The 14,158-nt window shown below is 39.6% G+C and overlaps 1 protein-coding gene across 1 annotated transcript in view; it reads right to left on the reverse strand.

Moving 5' to 3' along the window:
• Positions 1 to 9,762, reverse strand: part of OLFM3 (olfactomedin 3) — a 69,701-nt gene extending 59,939 nt beyond the window's left edge. The window contains exon 1 of the mRNA XM_087731575.1: positions 9,410 to 9,762. Within this exon, the coding sequence (XP_087587701.1) occupies positions 9,410 to 9,478 (69 nt within the window). The 5' untranslated portion in view covers positions 9,479 to 9,762. The remainder of the gene's footprint in view (positions 1 to 9,409) is intronic.
• Between the last annotated feature and the right edge of the window lie 4,396 nt (positions 9,763 to 14,158).

Here is a 14,158-nt window from a genome sequence, read left to right on the forward strand (position 1 = left end):
TCAAGGTTCTGATTTTGGCAGATTTCACTGTACTGTTGTCATGAAGACATCCTGACTGGGGAGCCGGAGCCACAGAACAGATCCTGGGAATGCACTGAGACTGATAGTGGGGGAAGTCTGCGCAGCCTTTTACTCCTCTTAGTAATTTCATTCCTGAAAGTACGTTAAGTAACTGCTGTTCAAGATAAATCAGTTATCAGAATAGAAATTATGTCCAGGCTGAATAAAGTGGATATAATGTTGTAACTGACACCTTGAACAAGGCTTTTTGTGTATCTGAAAAATAGCTACTGATTTAAAAAGTAAATCACTGAGTGTATTAGAAAGGCTAACTCAAAAGAAAATAATCTGTTGAATGATGCTGATCCCATAGGAAGTGTAATTTTACATTGAAGCAAACAACCATGATTTTGAACACTCTTTGAAACATATATTTTAAAATAGTTCCTTGGCTAAGTTGAGGTGACAGAAGTAACTTTCAGACTTATATTTGCTTTGCAGAAACCTTTTCTCTGAATAAGGTATTTCCAAAAAGCTTTCAGTTCGTTGTCATTCTGAGTAAAATATGTGCAGGGCATATTATAAATAATTTAGGAGGCCACAGGTCTCCAAGAAAACATAAGAACTTAGAAATTCTGATTTCATTAACCAGTATTTTGTCATTCATTTCTACAGTGATTTTATTGATGCAATAATTTGAATATTACTTAATATCTGTGATTTTTCTTATTTAATATAGTTGTGGACCTTTGTGATGTCTGAGCTTATCTGACTTTTTTTGTAATAAGACACCAGACATAATCAGTAGCTGATTTCTGCAAATATGAATTAATTACTAAATAGTCGAAGTTCCCTACTTTATGCTTCAGAAAAAGCGTATTTGTAACATGCTCATTTGCTGCTCTGCCTGACATGCACCTCTGTATTCTTCATGCAAGTGCCCAGAGATACCTGATGACAGCAAATAATATTGATCTGAGAGCTCATTATAAATTCAAACCTGTCCCACACTTGCTTTGAGAACTGAGAGTGCGTGTATCTACAGCTCTATCTAATTTTTTCATGCCATCATCTATTCTATGTACTGTTTGTCACTCTGTACAGTAGCTTAGTGTTACAACTACACTGTTTTCTATGTATTTTCTTGGAAAAGTCTCAATACCATATATTGAAAATGCACAGAATGTTATTATAAGGTAGATTTGTTAGAATAATGTGTAAGAGATTATACAAAATGAAGAGGAAAAATATAATTGCAGTAGGGAGGCTGAGACTGAACAACCCCATTTAATATGAGTAAGCAAGTGTGTGACAGGTTTGTGTTTATGAGATCTCAGATCAATAATATTTGCTGTCACCACAGGTATTAATGTATTCTAAATGTATTGAAGTTCATATTTCTGTAAATCCAATTTTAAAACTGAAGTCCAAACTCAAATAACATCTACAATTTCATATATGGAAAACTATTCAAGTGCTTAGTTATCTCCTTGAATGGGATATACTGAAACACATTTTAAAGTATTTTCCTAAAGGAGTGGTTCTAAAAAAGGAGGTCCGTGAAAATCTCTATAAAACTCTGTTTTTTAATAACATGCACCAATAATTTAATAGTAATATTAAAATAATAGTAATATTATTCACAGTGTTGTGATTGGCATTTGATAAGAGAGTTCATGAAGCTGTGGTCCTCTGAATTGAGTGAGTCTTCCAGTTGTTCTGGCTCCCCCCTTATCGGTTACTTTACAGCTTCAGGAGGATGTAAACACTGTTTCCCAAAACCACAGGCGTGAAGAGGGCTACTTGCTTTCAGAATTTGCTTAAGCCACCGTTATGCTGACTGATATATGCTTTTTAGTGAAATCAGTAAATAGAAATATTAAATCTGCATTCACAGTTACAAGGATTTATTTGGTTAGAAGGCAGTGCAGCAGACAGATGACTGTTCTTGAGGGGAATGCAGGATGAAAAAAATTACATTTGTGGTATCTGGGGCTGATTTAGGTTAGTTATTTAAGTGATTTAAAAGTCTGAGAAAGGCTCAGAAGGGGTCAGAATATGAAAGTTACTTCAATTTCTCTTGAGGAAAAAAGTTTTAAATAAATAGGAGTGCATATTTTGTGAATAATTACATAGTATGTTTTTCTTTCTTGTGAAAAGACATAGATACAGAAGCAGCTGGATAAGAGTTTCCAAAATCCCATATCCATAGGCCTGGTATTTCCTATTCAACCTACTTTTAGCTATAACTCAAGTTCCAATTTATGATTGTTTACTGACTTATGAAAAATACGCCTTGTTGTTTCATTTGCTTTCCTGATAAGTAAACCTCTGTCATGAAGTTGAAGAGGGCATAGGATAGTATGAAAAAAAGTATATGCTATGTGTGGTATCCTTTAGGATAGGTTATTTCCCTATTTATTAAAAAAAATCTTTTAGTACTATTCCCAATGAGATGGTCTTATGAACGGGGATAAGATAATCCATACAGGGGGACTTGTTATTTTGCATTCTGGTGTCTTGGTGTCTCTTTCAGACAGAAATATGAATTCTCCGATAACAAAACCAAGCCTAGACTTTAAAATCCTTTAATGACAGGAATAAAACAATGACAATAAAAATAGTAATGTTTTTGAAGTAGTTTCAAGTGTTCTGATAAATTATGCTGCTGACAGAAGTTCAGTTGCCTTTGAGATTGGAGTCACTACTGAAAAAATCTGAAGCTGCAGTCCGTGCTTGCAGTGGAGTGTCACTGGTTCTTGGAAGTAATGCAGTGACATAAGAGGTTATGTCCAAGTTCAATCTCCTTTTTTTTTTTTCCAGATACATTTCTTGACACTGTGCTGTGTACAACATTAAGAAATAATCTCAGAATTGTCTTTAGTTGGGCTTCACCATCACCCAAACATTGTAATATGAAACTTAAATTCATGAACAGAGACAAATGCTCCCTTAACTGAACTACTCATGTTTGATTCCTGCATCTTGAGATGAGGGTAACTCCTTCCAACTTGTTGTCCATTTCTAAATTAGAGTTCTATGCAGCTACAAACCAGCCACCTTTACACTTCTGTTTCATTTATATTCTTACTTCTTGGATAACACGTACTGTCCTTTCTGGTTAATATTCAATGTTCCAGTGCAAATATGATCAACAAAAGAACCAACTTTCTGAATTGGTGGTAAAGACAACTTAGTACTGAAGTAAGAGTAATTGTGTCCTCTAGAAAATTATTTTCTTTCTAGTGTTAGGAAAATTTCCCAGTGACTGAATAAAGAAATGGTTAAGATATTTATCGCCTGTTTTTTCTTTTTAGCAAACTCAACAAAAACATCATTAATGCCAGGACGAAGTACATGAAGATTGATGCTGTGTGCTTTAAATGTTCTTAAGAGATCTCCCTGTGAATGCATTAAGATCATTTCGTCTTAGTAAAAAAAGGTGAGTAAAAATACTGAAGAGGGACAGCTTTGGAGCTGTTTTTTTTTTTTTTTTTGTGAAAGAACTCCTTTTTGAAAAATGAGGTCAGATCAGGTGAACAGTAAATTGTTCTGTTCTGCAGGTGAACTGAGTGCACACATATTAGCTGACCATGTGGGAAGTAGTGCACGCTGTATCCTTATATTTAAACAAGTACAATTTAAGCTCTTTGATCTTCTTTCAGAATTCCTGAAACACATTAAAATGTTTAACTCCTGAATGTTTTGCTGTAGACCATTCAAAGTATTTTTAAGAGTAATATATACTGCTACTGTATTTCTGTTTTTTTACTGGCTTGGAGGACTAAGAATTCTGCTGGCTAGGTTCTTAGGTGGAGTGATTCATGTGGATAGAAACATGCTTGTGTCACACATCTTGGTTTAAAAATATGTGAAAAATAGATCTGGTCTGGAATTCTGAGGTATGTTCTTTCTTTCTGTTTTTATGCCGCTTAGGCTTAAATGCAAGAATTTCTCAAATTTTCAGTTCATTTCTATAAGTAAGAGAAGTTTTCTGCTTGTTCCTGAATGCTCCCTCATGAAAAGAATTCTGTATTCAAACCCAGGCACACAAAGTCCTCACTTTCTCTAGGTTTTATCTTAGGAAATGCACTGCCTTGTGGAGTGAAGCAGTAGGATAGATTGCTGTTCTTGTGAAAGATGGTCTTTGAGAGGACTCCTCCCAGACTACTGCTGCAAAGATTTACACAAGGCTTTTGAATTTTACCTGGTTTTCAGTGAATATCCAGTAAGAATGCCTAAGTGATGCCCTGAAGCATTTTTGTCATACCATGGTATTGAAAAAGGGGATTTCAGTGCCCAAACTAGACTGGAGCCTCTCTGAGGACTCCCTGTTCATTTCTTAATAGGCCCCTTATGAACTTCATGGATTAGAACATGAAATTTATAACTGTGCTAAATCTGTAGCCAACTAGAACCACCATTTTTAGAGCTATAGCTGGATGTTGTTTTAATAGCTGTTATACTGCATTTCCTGGTCCTGACAGTCACCTTCTCTGCTTCAGTTTTTTCTAATTTGCATATTTTGTGAATTGTTCTTCCCTTGTTGGCTTATGACTTGACCAAATATAGAAGAAAGGTGGAAGCCCGGTTACCTGAAGGCCGTATGCATCTAATGGGAAAATAATGGTTTCCTGTGAGAAAAGAATTACTTAGTACGTGTATACACATATGTTTGTGATAGATATACTTTTTTTTTTTTTTTTTAGATTATATATAATGTATATAATCAGAGTATGAGTGCATTCAAAGAAGTAGCAGTCATATTAGTAGTGAACAACAAAGGAATCTGTTTTTAGCCAGAGGTAAAAAAAGGTCTCTTCACATAGCATCAACAGTTTTAGAAAGCCCTTAAAGACCTTAAATTCTGATAGCACCAGAAGAGTTAGCAGTCACACAGATGTCACTCACATGCGTGTTTTTTGCATAGTCTCTTCTAATATCTTCATATATGTTACTTAAAATGATGTAGTGAATACCTTTCTGTGATTTTATATAACACATGGTGGATGTGTATCATTGAGTGTGGATGAATAGGAAATACATGAAGCATCTTTTTTTCCGGGACTGAAAGGTAGAAGGCATTGTATTGACTACTGCAGGAAGAACCAGTAGTGTCAACAACAGTCTTTGGTCTTTACTCATTGACTGAAGTTACTAGGTTGAGAGTAACTAACTGGAATGACACCTGGGAGAGGGCCCAGGATGTATGCATAGCAATAGGATATCCTTCAGCGGCTATTGAATCATGTTGCTCAGAAATGGGAGAGCAGACACCAAGCGAGAGTTTACCACATTCAGCAATTAATGATTTAGAGCATTCTTAAGTCATGCAGGCTAAATAATCATATATGATTTTCATAGTGACTAACTACTAATACTGTAGGAAACAGGGTAAATTAATTTCCAAGTAGCTAATGAGATTTCCATTTAATTTTGCAGTCTATTGTAGTACTATGAGTCATATTTCCAACAAAAATAGTGTATTGTGGTAACCCTTGTTTGTACATAGTATTCTTGTTATAAAATCTTACAATAGGGATGAACTAATTTGTATTGCGAAGCAACATTAAAGCAGTGCACTCTTCCTACTGACAAGTTCTTGAAATCTGGGAAAAATAAATATTTTAGTGGCTAGTTTTGCAGTCTGATTACGTGTGAAAATTGTAGATTTTTGAAACCTAGAAACACAGCCATTCCAAAGATCAAAATGCAAAGTTTAATTAAGTATTTGAAAATAGATGACTGGTTTCAAATTTGCTTTTATTTTTTAATGTTAATATTCCCAAACATCCTATTATCCCAAGCAACTAATATAGATAAGTTTCTTTCTGTAACTGTCCTTAATGATACTATACTGAGCTTCTGTTTGGGATTGTACTTGCCAGTCGTCTTCTGAAACATTTTTTTGCGAATTCAAGTAATTGGAACCCAACAGATGGAGGGCATACAGCCATTATAAAAGTTAAGGCATAAGTTCATTCACTGCATAGAAAAATGAACATATTTTTCAGATCTATTTACATTTTCAAAATTAACCTTAAAAAATGCCACCTAGACTTTGAAACCTGCTGGGCTTGATTCCTATGTGGAGCAGCATTACATCCCTCTAAAATGCTTCCTTGGTTATACTACTGTGATTATCAAATGATGGCCAGCAAAAGTAACCCTCATAAAAGAAGTCCACTTTAGATACTATGAAGGTCATTACAGAAAAAATCTAGGCTTGTAGAACAGCAGAACAGAGATGCCATCTAGCAGTAACTCTTAGAAATTTCCTAATATTTAATAGTTCCTTCTTTCAAGATACTGCACTTAAGTGTAGGAGAAAGGAAAGATTTTACATTCCAAGTCCTTTCCCCATAGCTGTCTTCCTGCTGAATATCTAGCCACCCTGCTGGAAATAAAACTTTACTGAAATATATTATCCTTAATAATTATATTTTCTTGTATTTTTCTATGTAAATACAGAGAAAAATTAGAATCAAATTAACAAACATTTAATGTCTCCTAAAATTGATATTCTGTAATTAGCACTAAGAGTGTTTAAAATTAATCAGTAGTGAGCTGTCTTCCATTTCTTAAAGAAGAATTTACAGAGCTGGTCAATATATCATGTTTAGCAGGAAAAAAACCCAAACAAACAAATACAAAAGCATGGGCAATAAATTACTATGGTTGAAATAAAATCTTAATGTTCCAGAGATTCAAGAATAAACTATATATGTTTTTTGTTGCATATTTTACCATAAGATGGCGATACTTAAACACTTTGCAGTCAGTAAATAACCTAGCAAGTTTAGCATAAAAGCCCTGTCACAATAAGAGTGCCTGTGGACAGCAGTCTTGAGTCAGTGATGGCCCGGTACTAAACCAAAGCTTTTTTTCCCAGGCATTATTTTAAAGTAGTTGATCAGTAAAATAAGTTATCACTTGAATATTAATTATGTAGGACATGAACAGGAATGTATTGTGTATACTTTGAAACATCTGATGTGATTTATTTTCATAAGCTGAATAGTTTGTGAGTGTCAAGGGCATGTAAAAAGTTGTCTGTCTAGTCATGAGCATATTGCACAATTCTTTTTGGAAAAGAAAGAATTTAACATCCCCTTGTTTCCTACAATTAATTTCATATGATATATTTGCTTCCCAACCTGCAGGGCAGAAAATTACTATTCTATTTCAATTTCTCATAAAGCAAGATAAATAACTGAGCACTACTTCCATTTATAAAGTGAGATTTCAATCATAACTTGTACTTATTTGCTAAAAAAAACCTGTAAACATTTTACGTATATAATTTTTCACAGAAATATGAAATCTGTTGTTCATAGTCAACAAAACTAAATGATTATCTGCCATGTGGCATGTTTTATATGCTTAATGTGGTGTAACATCTTAACCAAGGATCTGAGTAACCATTTGATCTCATGTTTTCATTTCCGAAAACCCAATTTAGCTCTGATAAACACCAGACTTTGATTAAAGGCTCTGATTTTTACATAATCTTAAGGACTTATGAGCATTCTGGCTCATGACCCCTTCACAAAGTTAAAAGAGCCTTCAATGAACAGTTTAGTATCCCTGAAAATGTCATGCAGAGTGACGAATAAAAGGCCACTTTTATGCCCTCTGCACAGTATACCACAGCAAAAAGGGCTAGAAGCAAAGTTTCAAAAGTTAATTTATGCCATTTTATTCCAGTGGCTCATCCTACTTTTTAGTGCTGGATGGAGTATTTCTTCCCACTGTTATTTTGGCACATAACTCTGACACCTGAACTAAAAGAGTAATTCTACCAGCTGAAGCTCATTTGCTTCATTAGTGGTTTTACTCTTCTGTGGCTCGACAGTGATACAAATTTTGCTTTTCCTGCTTTCGTGCAGTTTCTTTAAGTCTCTTAACTTCAATAGATCTTGCTAAGTGTAACAGAAGATAGAAAAATAAAAAAAAAAAAAAAAGAGTGTGTGGATACCTGTAATTATAGTGTGACCAGGTGCTGCTATTCACACAGATGTGGAACTCCTGTGTGTTGCCTGATGAGTCTCTTTGCAGATATAGCACTAGCTGATGCTTTCGAATAGCTCCTATTTAATAACATTGTTAATTATTTAGCTAATGTTATTAATCCTGTATCACTTGCTGCTTTTTTAAGTTGTCACTGTACCTTACTGATTAAAAAGCGGTCAGAATACTGCAGCTGTGAATCAGATTTCCACTGAATTGCTTTTTAAGTTCTATCTTTATATTTTTAAAGAGGAACATCCCTTTCATATTGTTGGAAATTCAGTACATATGTGTACATGATTAATTTATGTGTCCAATTCCTTTGTTTTAAAGGAAAAAACCTGCCTGAAGAGCTGAACATTGCCTCATACGCTTGTCCGGTACCTGAACGGTATCGTTAAAATGACATTCACCAACATAAAACATAAATTCTGGCAACGTGGTATGAACTACTGCTGGTAATGGACTGCAATACTATAAGAGCGTTCTCTCTCTCGTTACTTTTTTATAATGCTCACAGTTACAAGACGGCGTGACACAAAAAGACAAACGAGACAAGTTCTACACCTCCGACACACAGCGCTACAGACATCTGCAGGCCTAGGGGGTTTCAGTCATCGTTCCTCTGAAGTGGTATTGTGCAATCCTGATTTTTTTAATGATTTAATCTAAAATCACCTTCGCAAGCCAGGTTGCATGGCTAAGACATATTCCTTACTTTTACCGTTATTTCAGTATCAGATGTATCAGATGTGATCTTTTGGCGACCTGAACGCACCTGACAACACCGAACCCGGGCAGCAGCCGGAGCGTGGCGGAGGCACTGAAATCGGGGTCTCCATGTGATGCCTCCGGCTCCGCTCGGGGCTGCCGACCCCCGCGTCCCGCGCCCAGCCGCTTCCCCGGAGCTGGCGCAGCCTCCGAGCGCTATAAATGCCTCCCTGCCTCCAGTCGGGTAAACCGCGGTTGGTTTCGGCTGGACAGCGGCGGCTGAGCCGCGCTCGGCCCTGCCCGGCCCTGCCCTGCCCAGCCGTCCCGCTGCCCGCTCTGCTCCGTGCAGCGTGGGGGGGTGCCGGGGGTCGTGAGGAGATTGGGGGTGCGGGGGTGCCCGCAGCCCCTCCGACCGCTCGCATCCGCGCTCCCCGCCCGCCTCGCACGGCGAAGCCGGTAATCCCGGCACGGGGGGCCGCCGGTTCCGCCACGAACTCTCCCGCCCGGCCGGTCGGACGACCAAGGACACGCACCCGCCTCTCCCCGCAGCCACCCCGCCGCCCGGCAGAGCCGCATCGCCCGCCGCCGCAGCCGCCGTGTGCGGGCCGGCACCGCCTGCGCTGCCCTGCCTCGCCGCTGCGGGGCCGGGGGAACTTGGCCGCCCGCGGGGCGCCCGGCCGGCTCCTACCTTGGAGGGATCGAGGCCGGCCAGCAAGGACAGCAGCAGGAGGTTGAGGATGCCGGCGGGCGCCCGCATCCTGATCCCGGGGCTGCCTCTCGGCGCCGCTCCCCTCGGTCATTCACTCCGCTCCCGCTGCAGCGACGGCGCCGGCAGCCGCGCTCTCTGCCCGCCCGCCGGAGCCCGAGTGGAGGCGGCAGCCGCCCGGGGGACGCTCATTCCGCGGGCAGCCTCGGCGCGGGGAGGGCGGGCGAGGCCGGCGCTGCCCGTGGTGCCGGAGCGGCTCCGCTGCCCCGTCCCTCCCCGCCCCTCCCTCCGCCCCGGCCGGCCCACCGCCCAACTTCGGGCCGGGCGGCGGCGGCGCGGCGGGACGGGCGCGGGGAGCGGGCGGCGGATGTGACATCACCGCCGCCGTGAGGGGGCCGCCGGCGGGCGGTGGGGAGCGGCCGGGGATGCGGTGCCGGGCTGGGCTGGGCTGGGCTGGGCTGCTGAGGGGCACCGGCAGCCGCAGGCTGAGGCGAGGCGCGACCCGGGCTGCCAAAGCGCGCCGTGCCCTGTCTGACGGGGCGGCTCTCCCTGCCCCTTCACCCCAACTTTGCGTTATTCCCCCCCGCCCCCGGCGGTGGCTGGCGGAGGCTCATCCTCCGTGGAGGGCAGCGTGCAGCCCGGTACCGCTCCCCCGTCGGCTGCAGGCGGGTAGGTGCGGCTCTCGTGCGAGGAGCACCTGGCACCACGGCGGTGGGAACGGGGCAAGGGCGGGCTGTTGAGGGGGGCTGCGGGCGCCGCAGCAGGGAGAGGGCGGTCAGAGGAGAGGGGTTTCTTCTGGGGGATCCCACCCTTTCACTCCCCCGCCTAGAAGGTGAAGTCAGGGCTTGGCTGAGCCCAGGTGAGGGGAAAGCCACCGCTCTGCCTTCCAGCTGGACCACGGGCCAGCAAGGGACCGTCGTGTCTCCTTGCCTCGGCTGCAGCGGTGGCGGGAAGGCCTGTGTAGGTGAAGGCTGGTGGAGGTCATTGCTTGAAGAGTCCTTTGGGAGCCCTCCCAAGGACATGCTGTAGCTGCTATCAGGAGTTCCCTTTTCTCGACTTCACCGAGCGTGTTTGTAGTCGGACACCGCTGGTTTGCCAGCCAAGGCTCTGTGTGGGCTCTGCTCTGCCTGTGCAGCAGCTCACGGTCACTCTCCCACAGCTGCAGGTGAGGAAGTACGGGCCGGGAGGCGATTTGGCTTCCTCAGGGTTGCACGTTCAGCACAGCTGAGTATGGCCCAAATGTAGATCATACAACAGCGCCATCCTGTTAGCATGGGCCAAGTATGTTAAAGTTTCAATTATTTTTCCTTACAAGACTCAAGCTCATGACCTACAGTCAGGGTAACCTTATTTATAAGATTATAACTAAGCTTATTATAAATGAGGTTTTCATCTTTGCATGGTAAAAATGTATTAGCTTTACAGTTGGCAATTTTTTTGTCTTGATTAGATTCTCTGGCATCTACGTTGTGTACTTTTAAGCAGCTAGCACAGAAGGGCCAACGTTGTTGTGGATTTTTAGGTGCTATGTAATCTTAACAAAGAGAAAAATAGGATAAAAATATCCTTAAAGAAGCAAAACTTCAGTGTAAAAAATAAAACAAAAATCCAAACTGGGGCAGGGTGTTTTGGTTGAATGTCTATTAGGAGGAGTATGGACAGGGCGTGGTTTTCTAACGTACTTTCTCCAAGTCTACAAGATTGGTGTCTTCTGTCTTCAAGAGCTAAGACCACTGCTGAAAGACAAATGGAGCAGAAACTGTTCTGCCCACATGCTATCTGGGAAGTTTGCATATCTGTGGCATAATGTTCCCAGATCAAAAATACCATTTTTTCCTGCAGTGGTTTCTTACAGAGTTCTGAATTTCTTCTAGGATTAAAATAACTAGATTTTTTTCTGTGAGTGAATCAAAATTTATGTTTTATGCTAAGATGGCTTAGAGAAGCCCCCTTTTGGTCAGCAGTATCTTTCATAAAGATACAGTCTTTCATTTCTGTGGAAAGTAGATCTACAAAGTATGGTTCCTTATAACAAGAATTACAGAATTTATGAATGAGCTTCCATTGACATTCCAGGGTCTACAATGGGAAGAGAATCCCCTCTGATACAGACTCTATTGAATTCCCTTCTACAAAGAAAACAGAAAAAGATACAGAAGGGAGAGTAGGTAATTTTTTTCTTTGTAAAAAAAAAAAGTAAAAGCTCTATTTTCTATGAAATAATGATAAAAAAATATAAAAAGGGACAGCTGCATATATTAATATGGATTCAATCATAAGTAAAGTAACGGTACCAAAGCACTGAAAATCTGAGGTTCTCCAAAGGATAAAGTGAATGGTGTTTTCAAAAGAAACAATTTCTCATGATAAAAGAACAAAGATTCTAAAGCCACAAAGGCATGTATGAAGGTATTTAGGTCTTTTTTAGAGTACTTCAGTGACTACTTCTCTTTATTTTCCCTACCTTTATTTTCCCCACCTTTATTTTCCCCACACTTTCCTGCGTTTCTTCAGTCTATCATAGATAAAATTGACAAAATGTCTGAACTATAAGATTAATCATAGAATGCAAACTTTTTGAAGAGCTTCAGCAATGTAGTATGTTTGTCCACTTCCTGATGCTGCTTGGTATATCTGTCTTTGAAATCAGTAAAATATTGAAGAGTACAAGTTAAAAATAAAACAAATGGTTCCCCAGGCCCCTGAAAAAAGTGAGACTTCAGATCTCCTGAACTCCTCAGATACTTTTATGTGTTACAAACTAATAATTTGTTTGATATATGAAAAGGTACCAAAACATGTTTCAAAAGGATGGCATAAAGTGACCCAATTTGGATTTTAACAATCCATTAAGAAGAAAAAGAAAATACCTAATAGACTTATTCTTCCACCCTCTAGCAACCTGACAAGTCATTTTTATCGGAAACGACTATCTTAAGAGTAGGTGAGAATCACTAGCAATTAGTACCTGAAATAATTGGGTTTGTTAAAATGCGTCTGAAAAATTAAACAAAACTCAAGTCCACATGAAAAGTTTTTATTTCTGCTGTGTGCCCTGAAGTGGCAAGGGTGTACCTGATTCTGAAGATCTCTCTCTAACAAAGCTTTTAATCATCCTTAAACCCCATGAAATTCTATGTGAATTACACTTCTTTTTGAATTCTTTGTATGGAGATGGCTGCAGTCAGGGTAAAATACTCAGTCATGAGAGAGAAGAAAAGAGATATCAGAAGCTTTCCTGCAGGCATCAATGACAGAGTATTAGCAAAATGGAGGCATGCTGAATACAGCTTGTCTACATAGTGAAGGATATTCTCAGTGTGTGGCTGAAGTTACAACAACTTTTTTTTCACACCATATTGCAAGACGTATTGCTAGCAGTTGGAATAAGACAGATACTCGTTCACTTGCGTACACTGGAAACTGAAGTTGATAAATTGGATATAGGTACTGAATTATATATAAATAAGTTCCAAGTGCTGCAATCTGAGTTTGACAGCTTGAAAGTACTGACGGGAGTTATGATAAAAGACAGCATACATATGCATCTGTAGAAAGACAATCTTTAAATTATTTATAGCAGGTCACATCTGAAAACTGTGTTTTTAATTGCAGTGCTATCAAATATTTTTTCTAGACAAGAAAATTTTTCATGAAATCAGTCTTATACTTACACCTAATATTTCATGGGTGTTGAATTTTCTACTAAGTTAGGAAGGTGGTCCAGATTTGGAATTTTAGGCATTCTCTGTATTTATTATGAGAATGGAAAGTTTAGGGAATTGGGAAGAGGGGTTGAATACTGACCTTTGTTGACTTTAATGGAGCTGAAATGTCCTTGGAGGGCATAAACGTGTCTTTCATTAGAGAAGAGATTTTGATATTTCAATGAGACTAAAGAGAGAAAAAGATAAAACCAAAATTAAGCTATCAGTGGTATAGAGCTAAACTTTTATGATAGATGTTATATTTGATTAAATTTGTAAGGAACATGAGAGAAGCAAAATGCTTGAAGTGTTGTTAAATCAGGTGAATAGAAAAATCAGTAAAATACGAATTCATTTAATTTAGCCAGTGAAGAGTATGTAGATGTTAAATAAAATACAGAGATATCGCAGATATGGGACAAAATTCAGGACTACTGTAAATTATTAGATTTGCTTATATTTGGCTAGATTTTGCTATCAGATTGAAATATACTTTATAGTTATCCGTCATGTCAGGAGAGTCATCTTTTTTGGAGTCTGTCGATACTATAACCTCACTTCCTAATCCACATTGCTATATTAGTTACAATATTGAAATGAGGTTTTAGAAGCAAGTTTTATCAGCACAACTGTCCTAGTGATGATTACTTTACTAAATAGAATTGTAAAATTAGGTCAACGCTGACTATTTTTTAAAATCCTACTAATACCTGAAAAATGTATTTTGTTTTTCTGTACATTATCAAAATTGAAAGGTGACGAAGTAATTATTGAAAATAAATCTAGCAGTTGATGTTTTTCCTACTCCCTGCTCTCTTAAAGTGAATCTTTTAAACAAATTTTTCTTGCTCAGAGTTTTTTTAAGAACTTTTCTGTGAAAATTATGTTCCTTTGTATATATCTATGTAAGAGTGCACTGGAAATAGTTAAAATCCAAATTTCTGAAGAACTGCAATACTAATATTATTTCCCAGTGAGCTTGCTGTCAATGCCAGTGTGAAGCTTACTGTAGATGCAAGTAGCT

Source organism: Nipponia nippon, unplaced genomic scaffold, assembly GCF_047370975.1.
Source record: "Nipponia nippon isolate SJK-2023a ecotype South Korea unplaced genomic scaffold, ASM4737097v1 scaffold_5, whole genome shotgun sequence".
Classification (NCBI taxonomy): Eukaryota; Metazoa; Chordata; class Aves; order Pelecaniformes; family Threskiornithidae; genus Nipponia; species Nipponia nippon.